The following is a 13,473-nucleotide window of genomic DNA, read 5'->3' as shown; positions in this document are numbered from 1 at the left end:
GACCCCTGCCTTCAATTATATTAGTTAAAGGTACATTGTGTAAGACTAAGTGGCATCTAATGGTGGCGCGTTGTACAACAAACGACGGACTCCTCCACTCAGGGAACTACGTTGGTCTTTGCATACCAGAGTGCATGTCATTCATTCATTATTTGTGTGCGTTATATGCTAATTTATATAGTATTTCTACAAAATTAACAGTATACTAAAAATCCATTAAAAACAACATGGAAACACAGTCATAAAGGAATAAAATGTGTGACAGAAAGTCAACCACAGAAATATTGAAAACAAGAATAAGGTAAATCACTATAAATTTCATTTAAAGGAAGCTACTTACTCAGTCTGAGAGTATTTCTTAAATTTCATTAGCTCTGTTGCAAATACCCCATAATTTTGACCAGTGGAAGATAGAATTTTGACAGCAGAATCTTTCACCCTAATGCATTTGCTCTGCTGCTTACTCATTACTCGTTAATTTCTTTCTCATCACACCTCAAGTGCCCTCTCTCTCTTTCCTTTCCCTCCCTTCTGCCTCCAGTGAGGATCAAATGTCGTGAGCTGGTGAAGAAGATCGCCATCTACAGAAACCGCCTCGCTATCCAGCTGCCAGAGAAGATCCTCATCTATGAGCTCTACTCCGACGACTCCTCAGACATGCACTACCGCATCAAGGAGAAGATTTGCCGGAAGTTTGAGTGCAACCTGCTGGTCGTCTGTTCCCAGCATATCATCCTGTGTCAGGTTAGACGAAGAAGAGGAGGGGGGAAAACATTTAATTGAACGGCACTTACTTTGAGTTTCTTGCTGCTGCCAGAGCCTGTTTCCATTTTGAGCCTGTTCTGACATCATGAAAGAAAGCATTTTCCCCTCAGTTATGCTTGTCAGGCCAAATTCTGATTTCTTGTTCTAATACACAGTTGACAGATTGCACAAGAGTCTGTGGAGACGTTTGAGCACTATTAACATGGTGGAAGCAAAATGAGTTAGTGATTAGCTGTTCACTGCTAGCCCAAGCAGTCCTGATAAATATAATAATACCATGGAATTGCTGGTTTCCCCAGATGTTTCTGCCTACTTTGCCAAAGGCCCCAGCTGTACAGTCCATGTGCACTGCAGACTCTGTCTCATTCACTTTCATAACCCTCCTCCTACTGGATCAAGTGAGACAGTTGAATGAAAGGGACAGACCACAGCCTGGGTGTCTCCCGGGGGTTCCACTCTGCTTCATGTCTCCATGTGTTTGACAGAGGATGGTAGGGAGGACGAGCAGCCATAACACAGAGGTTATATACGTTTAAATCTGTCTGTGTGTCACAGAGGTGCCTCAGATCTCCCTTGAGCAGCCTTGCTCATGTTTCATTGCTCTGACAGCTTTTAGAGCCCATAAATGAGCTGTGGTCCTATGAACTGTGTGCGTCTGTGTCAAATCAAATGGCTGTTTATCTTTTAAGTGTTGCTTTCTGGTATCAAACCACACTTGATACTGTTGAACAGAACAATGTGCCAAGATATATACTCGACGTTTACAAGTTCTTGTAAACGCTCAAAGGGATGGATCAGGTTTTGTGAGGAGTGGTTATATGTGGTATTTACAGATTAGCCTACTGCTGTTTCCACGACCCGCCCCGTGTCGTGGACATGGACACTCTCACTGATAACATGGAGAAACACATGTTAGCCCCTTAACAAAGTTTCCCCCCCCCCATGAAATCTACTTATGACTAAGTTTAACTCAAGTTTGTAAACCACCCACTCTCCCACACCAAAGTCCATTGGAAAAAACTATGGGGACATAGTATTATGATATAAATGACATGTAATCCTAAAATGACATGTAAAATGACATGTAATGTATTTCTTGGTCTACTTCTGCCTTGTTTGGTAAGCTCGTGTCACTGAGATAAATCTGAACAATGGATTTCAAACACAATAATCACAAGATAACACATTTGAACTTGCTGATAGAAGTAGCAGTGCATCAACAACTCCTGTGTGTCATGATGTGAAAATGTTCATTTTCTCCATGGACTTTGGTGCAGAGAAAGAGAGAGAGACTTAATTTTTCACCTAGGAAAAGCTGTCTCACTGCAAGATAAAGCAGCAAACATATTCTTAGATACTGTAGATTTAGGTATGAATAGATTATATTAGGTGAGCCTTTTGGTTAGTCCAAGGTTGGTGAGGTCATTGTTGCCAATGTGTCAATAATCTTATATGGCCTCGAATCCCTGGACTATCCCTTTAAGTGCGAGGCTTGACAGGCTGTGAGAATAATTGAGGCAGTCACTGTTTCATGTGCTGTTTGTAACTGCGGCCTAATTTTTCTCTCATTCTATGCTGCAGGAGAAGCGGCTCCAGTGTCTGTCCTTCACCAGTGTCAGGGAGAAGGAGTGGGTGATGGAGTCCCTAATTCGCTACATCAAAGTAATTGGTGGTCCGCCAGGAAGAGAGGGCCTACTAGTGGGGTTAAAGAATGGAGCTGTGAGTATTTTCAGAAACTCTGTTCCCACATTAGGTAATTGAGATGACTTACATAAAATGACTTGGAAAGCCTCTGGTTCAGGAATTTACACATAAAAGAAACGGCTTTCTTCTCACAGAAGATGAGATTTATTTATATGAGCACAGGACTGTGAGCCACATGTAGTGGCTTCAAAATGGATTTTGACTGGTTAATTAGCTTTATTACCATTGTTCTAATGCGGACTCTGTTTTTGCCGCTCACTGTTTCTGCCACTTAGATCCTGAAGATATTTGTTGACAACCCGTTTCCCATCACGCTGCTGAAGTTGTCGACGTCAGTGCGCTGCCTGGACATGAGCGCCTCGCGCAACAAACTGGCTGTGGTGGACGAGCACAACACTCTCCTGGTCTATGACATCAACAGTAAAGAGCTTCTTTTTCAGGTTCGCTGGTACAGTTGAAAAGTGCTCCACTTAACCCCCCCATACTGCAACACCCCCCATAACATAACTATGAACAGACCCAAATACAGTGCTTAATGCGTCTTTAGATCCGATCACTTCAATCATAGTGTGTTTGCGGGACACGCACATGGTATTTGGCATGTGCAAATTCAGAAGCAACACCAGGACTCATCTGCTACAATATTAACACCTCAAGTTCTGTTTTCTAAATGATTGAAATCCTCACTCTTTCTCTCTGTGTGTACCTGTGCATTTAGGCTGCTTTTTCCCCATTACTATGTTAAAACGTATATACAGGTTATAAGAATGTGCAATATAGAGTGTCTTATGTCCTTTTTTTCAGCACAACCTATAGGCAATCTGATAAAAAGGTTTATTCTATATTATAATAATAATAATAATAATACATTTAATTTAAGGGTGCCTTTCAAAGCACTCAAGGTCACCTTACAGAACATGACTAAAAAACAGAAAAACACATTAAAAACTATTAAAATACAGGCGATAAAAATACAAATATCAAAGCTAACATTTTACTAACAATGGGGGGGGGGGGTTCAGAGGGAGAAGGCAATTCTAAAATGGTGGGTCTTCAGTCTGGATTTAAATGTATGAAGGGAGTCAATATTGCAGTCGTGTGGGAGGGAGTTCTAGAGGCGGGGGGCAGAGTGGCTGAAAGCCCTGGAACCCATGGTGACGAGACGAGCAGAGGGTGTAGTGAGTTAGACGGCAGCTGATAATCTGAGGGAACATCTAAACACACCTAAGCAAAACATTTTTAAATGTGAGAAATATGGAAGTATGTCACAGTTCAAGGTTCACTTGGCTCATTTTTATGAACAAAAATGGAGGAAAAATGGTTTATTTTCTTCTTCTTTCTTCTTCTTCTTCTGCACAGTTATTGCTACTCCCGTTTAAAAAGAAAAAGCAATGTAAAATGAAGATGGAAATCTGCATTTTGTAAAGCCTGAAGATGTGACCTATAAACACCCCCACACACACACAGGATGTCCATGTTCATATCCGTGTATTATTCCCGCAGCAATTTACCAAGGGTGTGCCTGCAGCATGTGTGCACACATACATAGATTTACACATGCCAACACACTGTTATCTTGCATACAAAAACATCATTTCGTCCTTATGAATATAAGTGAGGTGTGTGTGTGTGTAAATGCATGTAGAGTAGGAAAGTGTAATCATGAGCAGTCACAGGAGACACTTTCAAGGTGCATTTTAATGTAACGAGACATTAATTGGGCTGTTCGCTCGATCGAAATTGGATAACTCGGGACAAAAAGACAGACAGAGTGAGACAGAGTGGTTCCACAAATACCTGCGGACCATTTTATTTCCTCTTTTTAAACGCCTCTTCTCTTTAATTTCCCTGTAGGAGCCTAATGCCAACAGTGTGGCGTGGAACACCCAGTGTGAAGACATGCTGTGCTTCTCTGGCAACGGCTACCTGAACATCAAGGCGAGCAACTTCCCGGTGCACCAGCAGAAGATGCAAGGTTTCATGGTCGGCTACAACGGCTCCAAGATCTTCTGTCTGCACGTCTACTCCATGTCGGCAGTGGAGGTGCCTCAGGTGTGTTATATGCTGTCAGCGTGTCCGAGGCTGAACGCAATGACAGTGACGCATATTGTCATCAAGTAGGAATGACAGCATATCCATCTTAGTGGCCAGGATATTACAATATCTACATAACGTAGGAGGGATAACTCACTTTTTTCTATCAGTTATTGAGACATGTTTTGATTTTATAATTTAAATAATCTAAATATTTTTTCACAAATTGAAAAGTATGAGGCTTTGATACGCTGATTGATACCTTTCTTTTAGCCTTAGTTTAACTCGCCAAATAACATCTATGCCTGCTGAAGTACACCATATTATAAACTTGCTGATAGACGGCCTTTTCTAGCTGAAACGGGAAGTTTGCAAACTGTTCATAGAAAACATTAGAGTTTTTAGCTTGCAGGCACACAGCAGCTGCTTGTCTACTGCTGCCTTGTTTGGTAAGTTTGTATCACTTAGGAAATCCAAACAGAGGCTTTGAAACACTGAAGATAACACATTTTAAATCTACTGTTAAAGGCAGCAGTGGATTTGACAATTCTTGTGTGCTGTGATGTAAAATCCCTGATTTTCTTCATGTACTTTGGTGCAGAGAGTGTGTGGTTTACAAACTTCAGTTTATAGCGGGGTGTCGACACTGAGCCTCACTGTTGCAGCGAGGTCAGTGTTGATAATGCATCAATACTTAATGTAATGTTCTGTAATGTGCTGTTGTTGTTGTTGTTGCTGCTCTGTCCAGTCAGCACCCATGTATCAGTACCTGGAGAGGAAGATGTTCAAGGAGGCCTATCAGATCGCCTGTCTGGGTGTGACAGACAGTGACTGGAGGGATTTAGCTACAGAAGCCCTGGAGGGACTTGACTTTGACACAGCCAAGAAGGCCAGTCTCTCTCTCTCACACACACACACACACACATATTTGCACATATTCCCCATAGGATTTTGCATTGACATGTATTCATTTAAACAGCTTCAACAGAGCCTTATCCTAAACCTTAACAATGACCAGTTCAAACCTAAGCCCTAACCCAAAGTCTGGGTTTCTCATCGATTAACCCGTTCATTTAGTTCAAACCAGCAACGTCTTTATTTTGACATTTTTAACAGTGTTCTGTTCTTTATTCCTTTGGGGCAGATGTTAAAAAAACAGCTGGTCCTATAAAATAAAACCCCCGCAAAACCTAAGAAATCAAAGTGACCGTCCTCTAGATTAGTCATTCCCAGAGACTGGGTGGACTGGGTCGTTAAATAAATTGAATCAATTTTTTTCTAGTTACTGAAGATTTATATTTATAGTAGGCTGGCTGGTTTACCTATTCAAAATAGTACTGTGTTGTTACAGGGATTGCAGTGTTGTGATGGTCAAATACAACTGTAAATATTAGATACTAGCCATAATTGATAAAAGATAAAAAAAAAAAAAAGGTTTATCATTGTGAAGTAAAAAAAATATGTCCTTACTTGACCCCTGAGGTGATTATGACTTTCTGTCACAGCATCAGTGGCACCGGGTCAAATTACAGCACCACAAGAAACACTGTGTCTTGTTAAGTTCTTTGACATCATGGGGGTCCTTAAGACGCTGACCCAGTTATTTCAAGGTCAGCGGCTATAAAAGTTTGTGAATCCCTGCTGTAAACCTTTTTTTTGTTTGTTTTTTTCTCTTTATAGGCTTTCATTAGAATCAGAGACCTGCGATACCTTGAGCTCATAAATAGCATTGAGGTAAGTCGTTTTTAAAAAGTCCCTCAATGTTGTGTTATGCCAAGTTTACATTTTCTGCGATTGCTGATGTCTAATTTGGCGAGAAGTGATGTTGGACGAGACTGAGGTGAGACAGGGCCAGCCGCAATTGTTATTTTCATTATACATGTAATTGCTAGGCTTTCCTCCCGGCTCTGCCGCAAATCCTTAAACAAGTGAGGAACGCGCATATCCTCACTGACCTTCTTGGGTCAGTGTTTGCCATTAATTACCTAGACTGTGGCAGTCTGTCAAAGTCTAATTTGTCTGGCCGCAGTTTCATAATGAATCCATTTTTTTTTTGTTAATCAATCTTAAGTTTAACTCAAGAAAATCTAGGTGTAATTTCACCGTAGGGCTGTGTTGCTCAGTGCTTTAACAATCGCCCCTCCCCCCCTCAGTCACTGCTGCCACAGGAACTGATTCACAAATTCTTTGGGAAACGCTGCACACACATACACATGTGCACGCCGTTTTTTTAACCAGTGTGTTTAATTCCTGTGACACATAAATGTTGATTGTCTTCTACTGCCAACATTATTTTGTCTTAAATGTCCTCATGACTGATGTATGAGTTCAGTGAGGGTTGATGATTTGGTTTTATTGCCTTTCTGTGTTGTTTTACTCGTGTGTGTGAGTCTTTATCTCTGCATACAGTGTTTGTGTTGACTGATTTGCAGGAGAGGAAAAAGCGAGGTGAGAACGACAATGAGCTGTTCCTGGCAGACGTCTGTGCCTACCAGGGGAAATTCCACGAGGCAGCCAAACTCTACAAACGCACCGGCCACGAATCCAGAGCCCTGAGCATGTACACTGACCTGCGCATGTTTGAGTACGCCAAGGTAATTAGACCGTGGCCTGACAACAACAACAACACGCGCACATGTGCTGTGTTCCTTTGTATCAATAAAGACAGGAAAGCTCATGAAACGCTGCATGTTTCAGAGGTGGAGAGCATATGTTTTTCTTCATCGTGTGCAGTTATGCCAAGTTGGGGCCCCTGCGCTGTTTTCAGACGTCCCCCTCTTTACCATCTGTCCTTCATCTCCTCATATATCACGACAGTCTCCACATATATCATCTGATCAGTGTACACACACACACACTGGGCTTTTATTCACGTACCCCCCCCACCCCACCCCGGTACAACAACTTGATGAAGCGCAAGCGCAGAGAAAGAGGGCGAGCATCTGCTTTTGCATGAGCACTTTGATGATGAGGTCAGTCGGAGTTGAGACAAATTCATTCTTTATTATGTTTACATGTGGCAGGGAACACTTTGATCGTCGGCATTACCAGTACTTTGCCGGAGCAGATGACGCGCCCACAACTTGTTCACGTGTATTTGTGTGCGCTCATGTATTGGATTGTGTATTTGAGGTGGCTGAAGTATATTTATGTGGATGTGTGGACATCTGGTCCTACTGGCTGTTTGTTTTCAATCAGTTGAACGGTGAAGGGGAAAGGTTTACGAAACCGCTCTCTCCTCTGGTGGACTCGCTTCCTCTTGTCTGGGACGTCTGTTCTCTGTCCTGATAACTGGACCAGGATTCCATTCATCATTTCAACTGTGTGCATACACCTGCACATAGGGTACTGTACTCCCTAGTCCAGTAGTTCTCAAACCTTTTGACCAAGTAACACCATTATTACATTCCATGTCATTTAGCAGACGCTTTTATCCAAAGCGACTTACAAAAGTGCATTTAAACATTTGGGTACATATAATCACCAACAGTGGTTTAAATAAGTCAAGCTAAGTCAGATACAGACTTTTCACAGGAGGCAGAATTATTCCCAGTAAGATCATTTGCTCCTCCTCCTCCTCACATATACTTCACACACTGGTATAGCAAAATTAGATCAAGATGGAGCGAGATTATTATTATTATTGTTGTGTTATTTTATTTTATTTTACTTAAAACACTGAGGTCAAAATTCCCCGACTCCACTCCGATTCTGAATTTCTGAATTTCCCCCAAGTACCACCAGAGGAAGCTTGCGTGCCACAGGTGGTACACGTACCACAGTTTGAGAACCTAGTGAAAGTTGAGAAAAAAAAAAAACTATATTGGTTGTAATTAATTTTTTGGACTTGGTAAAAAAAAGAAACATTCACAAATCCTTGGCAAAACACTTAACAGCATTTATGTTTACGCAGTGCAGAAACATTATATGGATGCATGTATAATGTCGTATTGATAATGAAGAAAATCACACCACAATATACTGTGTATTGTTGCAGTCCTAGCTGAACAATATGGCCAAATAATGTTATGTGATAATCGTCTGTCAAAGACGTCCCACTCCCACACAAAAGTTTTCAGCGACTCACTAACTATGTCTTTCTGCCTGCAGGAGTTTGTGGGAGCGACAGACCCTAAGAGTTCTCGGATCCTCATGGCCAAGCAGGCCGACTGGGCCAGGAGCAGCAAAGCACCGCGGGCGGCGGCAGAGATGTACCTGTCAGCTGGAGAACATCTCAAAGCCATAGACATCATAGGCGAGCATGGCTGGGTAGACATGTAGGTGTCAGTCACTGTGGGAAACATTTCACATCCAACCCCGAAGATACACGGTTATCCCTGTTTCACCCTTTTTCTACTCCAACTTAGGACATGTCATACAGACTGTTTGATTTGTTCTTATAGTTCATAGCTGAATAGATGACGGTAGTTTGCATAGTTTCTCAGTAGCTTTTTCACTTACGTCATTGTGGATATTGAACAAATGCTCTTGAGATTAGTGGAAGAACAATATATACAAAATAAATCAAATAAAATAAAAACAACTACTAATAAAAAAACCCCCACATATTTCACTAATGCATCACCGACATCCTTCACGAGATATTAAATAATATAAATATTGAACTAATTCAATATCGTAGTAGTAAATATGCTAAGGTAAAGCGATAATACGACGAAGATTACCTTTCCATAACTGTTTATTCATACGTGTTTATGTATGGTGTATGAAAACCAGGCAAAGTGAAAACTCCCCACTGACTCCATCTGGTGCTACCGGTGTCTCAACACAACAAACACCACAGCGCTACACAGTCTGCTCTCTCTAACCAGCTGATTCAGCTCCTGACCCTGACTGGGTCACATTCTTTTCAGGGTCATGAGCATAGTTTGATACAGCTGATGCCCATTTTAGGATATACACACACACACACACACACACTATCTGCACGCATCTGCTCCAAGTTTGCACATCTCTTCTCTTCTCTCCCAACTCTCTCCCAGGCTCATCGACATTGCTCGTAAGTTGGACAAGGCCGAACGCGAGCCGCTGGGAAAATGTGCGCTCTACTTCAAGAAGCTGAAGCACCACGGTTATGCCTCAGAGACCTATTCCAAGATGGGAGACCTGCAAGCTCTGGTGCAGCTGCATGTGGAAACACGGCACTGGGACGAGGTCTGACACTTTTGGAGGCAACACCTGCTCAGCTCATTATGATATACACACACACACACATATATATATATATATATATACATATATATACATGTATACTTTACATGTATACATACAGAGGTGGAAAGTACTGGTCTAAAAATGTACTCAAGTTAAAGTAAAAAAGTACTTTGTTTAAAACTAAATCTTTAACTTTCTCACTCACTCAGGGACCTTAATTATGATATGAATGACTTAATTCACTTGTCCTCGTCATTCACTGCTGAAGTTTCCTGTCCATGATATTTATTTATTTATTAAATTCAGCCAACATTTTTTTTTACAGTACAAAAAAAACATACTTGAATAAAAGTAAAAAAAAATTACTTTACTACGACAAAAAACCTACTCAATATGCTAACGTGAGTAAATGTAGTTCATTGCTTTTCACCTCTCTATTTATATAGCTATATATATATATATATATATATATATATAAATATATATACATATAGTGTTTCCTGCCATAATCACAATCACATAAATTAAAAGCTGACCACACAGAGCTGTGTTAGATAAACGACTGCGGTTCTCAGAAATAGATATTATAAACCATTTAAAGTCCGTGGCTTTGCTTGCATTTCCAGAAAACTATGTCAAAGTGACCACATCTGATACTAACAATAACACAATACCGCTCTGTCTGCTTTCCGTATACACAGAAAAACTGAATCCACACACACACACACTCCAGAGCTAATCATCCAGCTTTGGATTTCTCTGAATTCATGCCCTCACCATGATTAGAGTGACAATCACAGAACGCTGGTGCTGAGAGAGAGAGAGTATCATCGTAAAGCTGTATTCCGCTCTCACTCCCATTCTCCCTTCAGATCATGCTTCTCAGACAAGGAGAACCAATTTCTTGAATCCACATGTGCTCTTAAATCAAAACGAAGGCGTTACAGAGATGCAATCTGAAACAGAAGAGCAAAAACAGAAGATCAAATCTGAGTCAGTGTGGTTCAGCTGTAATGGTCTGAGGAAGTACTGTATTCCTGGGTATTTTTATTTAATCCTCGGAGAGAGAGAAAAAGAATGGGTAGAGGTTGGTTGGGGGGGGGAGCGGGTTTGAGGGAACAGCTTTATGTGCTTTGCAGGGGGAGGTGGACACCAAGATGAGACAGAGCCCAGACTGAGTTACAGCCTATGGATACGCCATATGGATGCTATTCACAGCAGCCACTCTTTTTTTCAAAAACAAAGTGTTTCTTTAAATGACTTTAGGGTTACACGCCTGACACACACACACACACACACACACACACACACGTCCTCCTCCTCTCCTTGACTGGTGTGTGTTTCTTGGCTCAGGTTTTGCCACAGGACATTGAGACCCATCAGTCACTGTGACAGGTAAATGTATGTCCGCAGGCACCGCAGCCGCTCTTAAATGCCTTTCATTCATACGGCAGTCGCAGTGCCAGTTGAGTGTGACATCAGCTCCGCCCAAACACTTTCCTTTGTTCTCCGCTAATTGATAATGTTAAATCAAAGTTGTGACTGGGAGAAACATCGTGATAACTTGTGCAGTGTGTCCATAATTGACTACAGGACGGCCATGTGTTCACGTGGCAGTCGGTATGGTGTTAAAGTCTTAGGCCACCAGTAGATTTGTTGTTTTAGCAAAGGTCTCTTTGGTAATGCAGGAAGTATGTACAAAAATATTCAGAGTAAAATGGATTCTCCAGACAAAAAAATCAGTATCAAGTGGGACCCAGCAGATGTCCTTGCTGGACGTCTCTCAAAGAAGAAATATAGAAACTTCTCAAAAGTTTTCATTTTTGTCAAATTGAATTCCACATCTCGAGTATCCAGTGAGTTTGTTGATTTCCCTTTTGAGGGTGACCTTGCGTGTGCACAATTCTGATGTTATGATCTGCCAAATTCTATGAATGGAAATGACGTGACTGAAAGTTGGTCTCGTACAGTATATCAACAGACTTCTAAAGAGTTAAGCTTGTATAGTGTGTGTATGTAAGAAAGCCGGGGTCCTGCTCTTATTCAAGTGTAGGAGAGGTCACATTAAATACTTGAAACTCTATCCTGGGAGAGCATTTTTCTCTGAAACTTGTATGTTATTTTTAAACCAAATGTACATTTCCTGTATTTTACGGTTGCATTCTGCTCAAGAGATTAAGAGATGCTTGTAGTTGTTATTGCTAAAACAACAAATTCTTCTTTTCTCAGGCTTTCTCACTGGTGGAGAAACACCCCCAGTTCAAAAATGACGTCTTTGTCCCGTACGCCCAGTGGCTGGCTGAGAACGATCGCTTTGAGGAGGCACAGAAGGGTGAGTAGAGGATGGAGAAGAGGGCTGACGTGTCTCTGAAGAATTTCTAATATGTTTATGACAGGTGGTCTAATGAATTTGTTAATGTGTCTTATTTGTGGTCATGTGTCTTATTTGTGGTGCAAAAAAACCCTCTTGATTGTTATTATTCAAAAAGGCAAGTTAAAGTGGTTTCAGTGTGATTTGTGCGATTATCGTAATACCGCTGTGAATCCCAACTGTTTTGGAAATCAGGAAATCAGTGACATGAAACGTTCGTATCATCCCCTCTACTCATGTCCTTCATTAAATTAATCCAGGATCACTGGAAAGTACAACAATAGCCAATGTTTACATATGGAAGTGATAAAGCTTGGCCTGTGCTGTGGGCACTGTGGAAACTACTTCCTTAAGATTCTCTGTATCCAGTGTAAAGCATGATCCTCTTTGTTTGAAGCCAAGCAGACAGAGGCTGTTAAGTGAAAGACACACATGCATACCTCTAATCACCCAGCACTACAAGCTGCTCTGATGATGATTACCAAACTGTAACCATAGTTGTAATCATCTCATAGATTTATAATTATGATCTCAGCGGGCATGTTTCCTCTTCTGTATAATCTTCTCTCTCCGTTGTTTCCAACATACATTTCATGACTGAACGGGCCTGATTGTTTTGGGGGCTTGTGCGAGGTCATGCATTTGGCTGAATTGTGTGTAATTTAGTTGGGAAGTGATGCAGAATTGTCTGACTAGTGATTGTTAAAGCGTCTAAGATTCCGGCTGCCTCTGGTTCCTCTGTTCACCGTACAGGTTCCTCCAGTGACAAAATGAAGTTTTACTGATGGCTAAACATGGTTTACCATGTTGGTGAACAGTCGGCTGAACTGATTAGGTCCAGTTTACATGAGCTTTAAATTGAGCTCATTTGTTCCTAAACTTTCTTAAATCATGTAGAGCAATCATCTAAACTTTTTCAAGATGACTTTTAGTATTGCAACCCCATTCATTATAGAAATCATGACAAGAGCAAATCTAATGTAATGTCGCTGACTACTTTATTGCAATAGTTTACAAAGAGTTTAAACAAAACCAGCCAATTCCAAGAGATTTCGTTGACAAATTAATCACACGCTACTTTAAAGCATGTGTTATTCATAGATCTCAAGTTAAGTGTTTATTTAAGTGGGCTCTACCATGACCCATTTGTGGGTCATTAACACAGTCTTTGGGAATGAGCACTGAGGCCTGAGACACAAGGAAAAAAACGATTTTAGTCACTTAACAAAGGTCTAAAAGTTTATCTTACAAGCATGTTTGCTGCCTTTTGTCACCATTAGACAACTAATGACAACTTTCATCATCCATTAATCTGCTGATTATTTTCTCTAATTGTTTGGTCAATAAAATGTCAGAAAACGTTGAAAAATGTTGATTAGTGTTTACCAAACCTGAAATTGATGATGTTCCTGCATGTCTTGTTT

General features: G+C 41.0%; 1 protein-coding gene across 1 annotated transcript in view; it reads left to right on the top strand.

Moving 5' to 3' along the window:
* The window catches only part of ift122 (intraflagellar transport 122 homolog (Chlamydomonas)), a 36,724-nt gene that overhangs the window by 12,439 nt on the left and 10,812 nt on the right, over window positions 1–13,473 (top strand). Inside the window, exons 11-20 of the mRNA XM_044037391.1 lie at window positions 542–744; window positions 2,347–2,484; window positions 2,745–2,909; window positions 4,324–4,521; window positions 5,252–5,392; window positions 6,184–6,237; window positions 6,936–7,097; window positions 8,614–8,780; window positions 9,507–9,678; window positions 11,908–12,010. Coding sequence (XP_043893326.1) covers window positions 542–744; window positions 2,347–2,484; window positions 2,745–2,909; window positions 4,324–4,521; window positions 5,252–5,392; window positions 6,184–6,237; window positions 6,936–7,097; window positions 8,614–8,780; window positions 9,507–9,678; window positions 11,908–12,010 — 1,503 coding nt within the window. The remainder of the gene's footprint in view (window positions 1–541; window positions 745–2,346; window positions 2,485–2,744; window positions 2,910–4,323; window positions 4,522–5,251; window positions 5,393–6,183; window positions 6,238–6,935; window positions 7,098–8,613; window positions 8,781–9,506; window positions 9,679–11,907; window positions 12,011–13,473) is intronic.

The sequence above is a fragment of the Solea senegalensis genome, linkage group LG11 (genome assembly GCF_019176455.1).
Source record: "Solea senegalensis isolate Sse05_10M linkage group LG11, IFAPA_SoseM_1, whole genome shotgun sequence".
NCBI lineage: Eukaryota > Metazoa > Chordata > Actinopteri > Pleuronectiformes > Soleidae > Solea > Solea senegalensis.
Note: the sequence above shows the minus strand (reverse complement) of the source record. Positions and strands in the feature narration are given on the sequence as shown.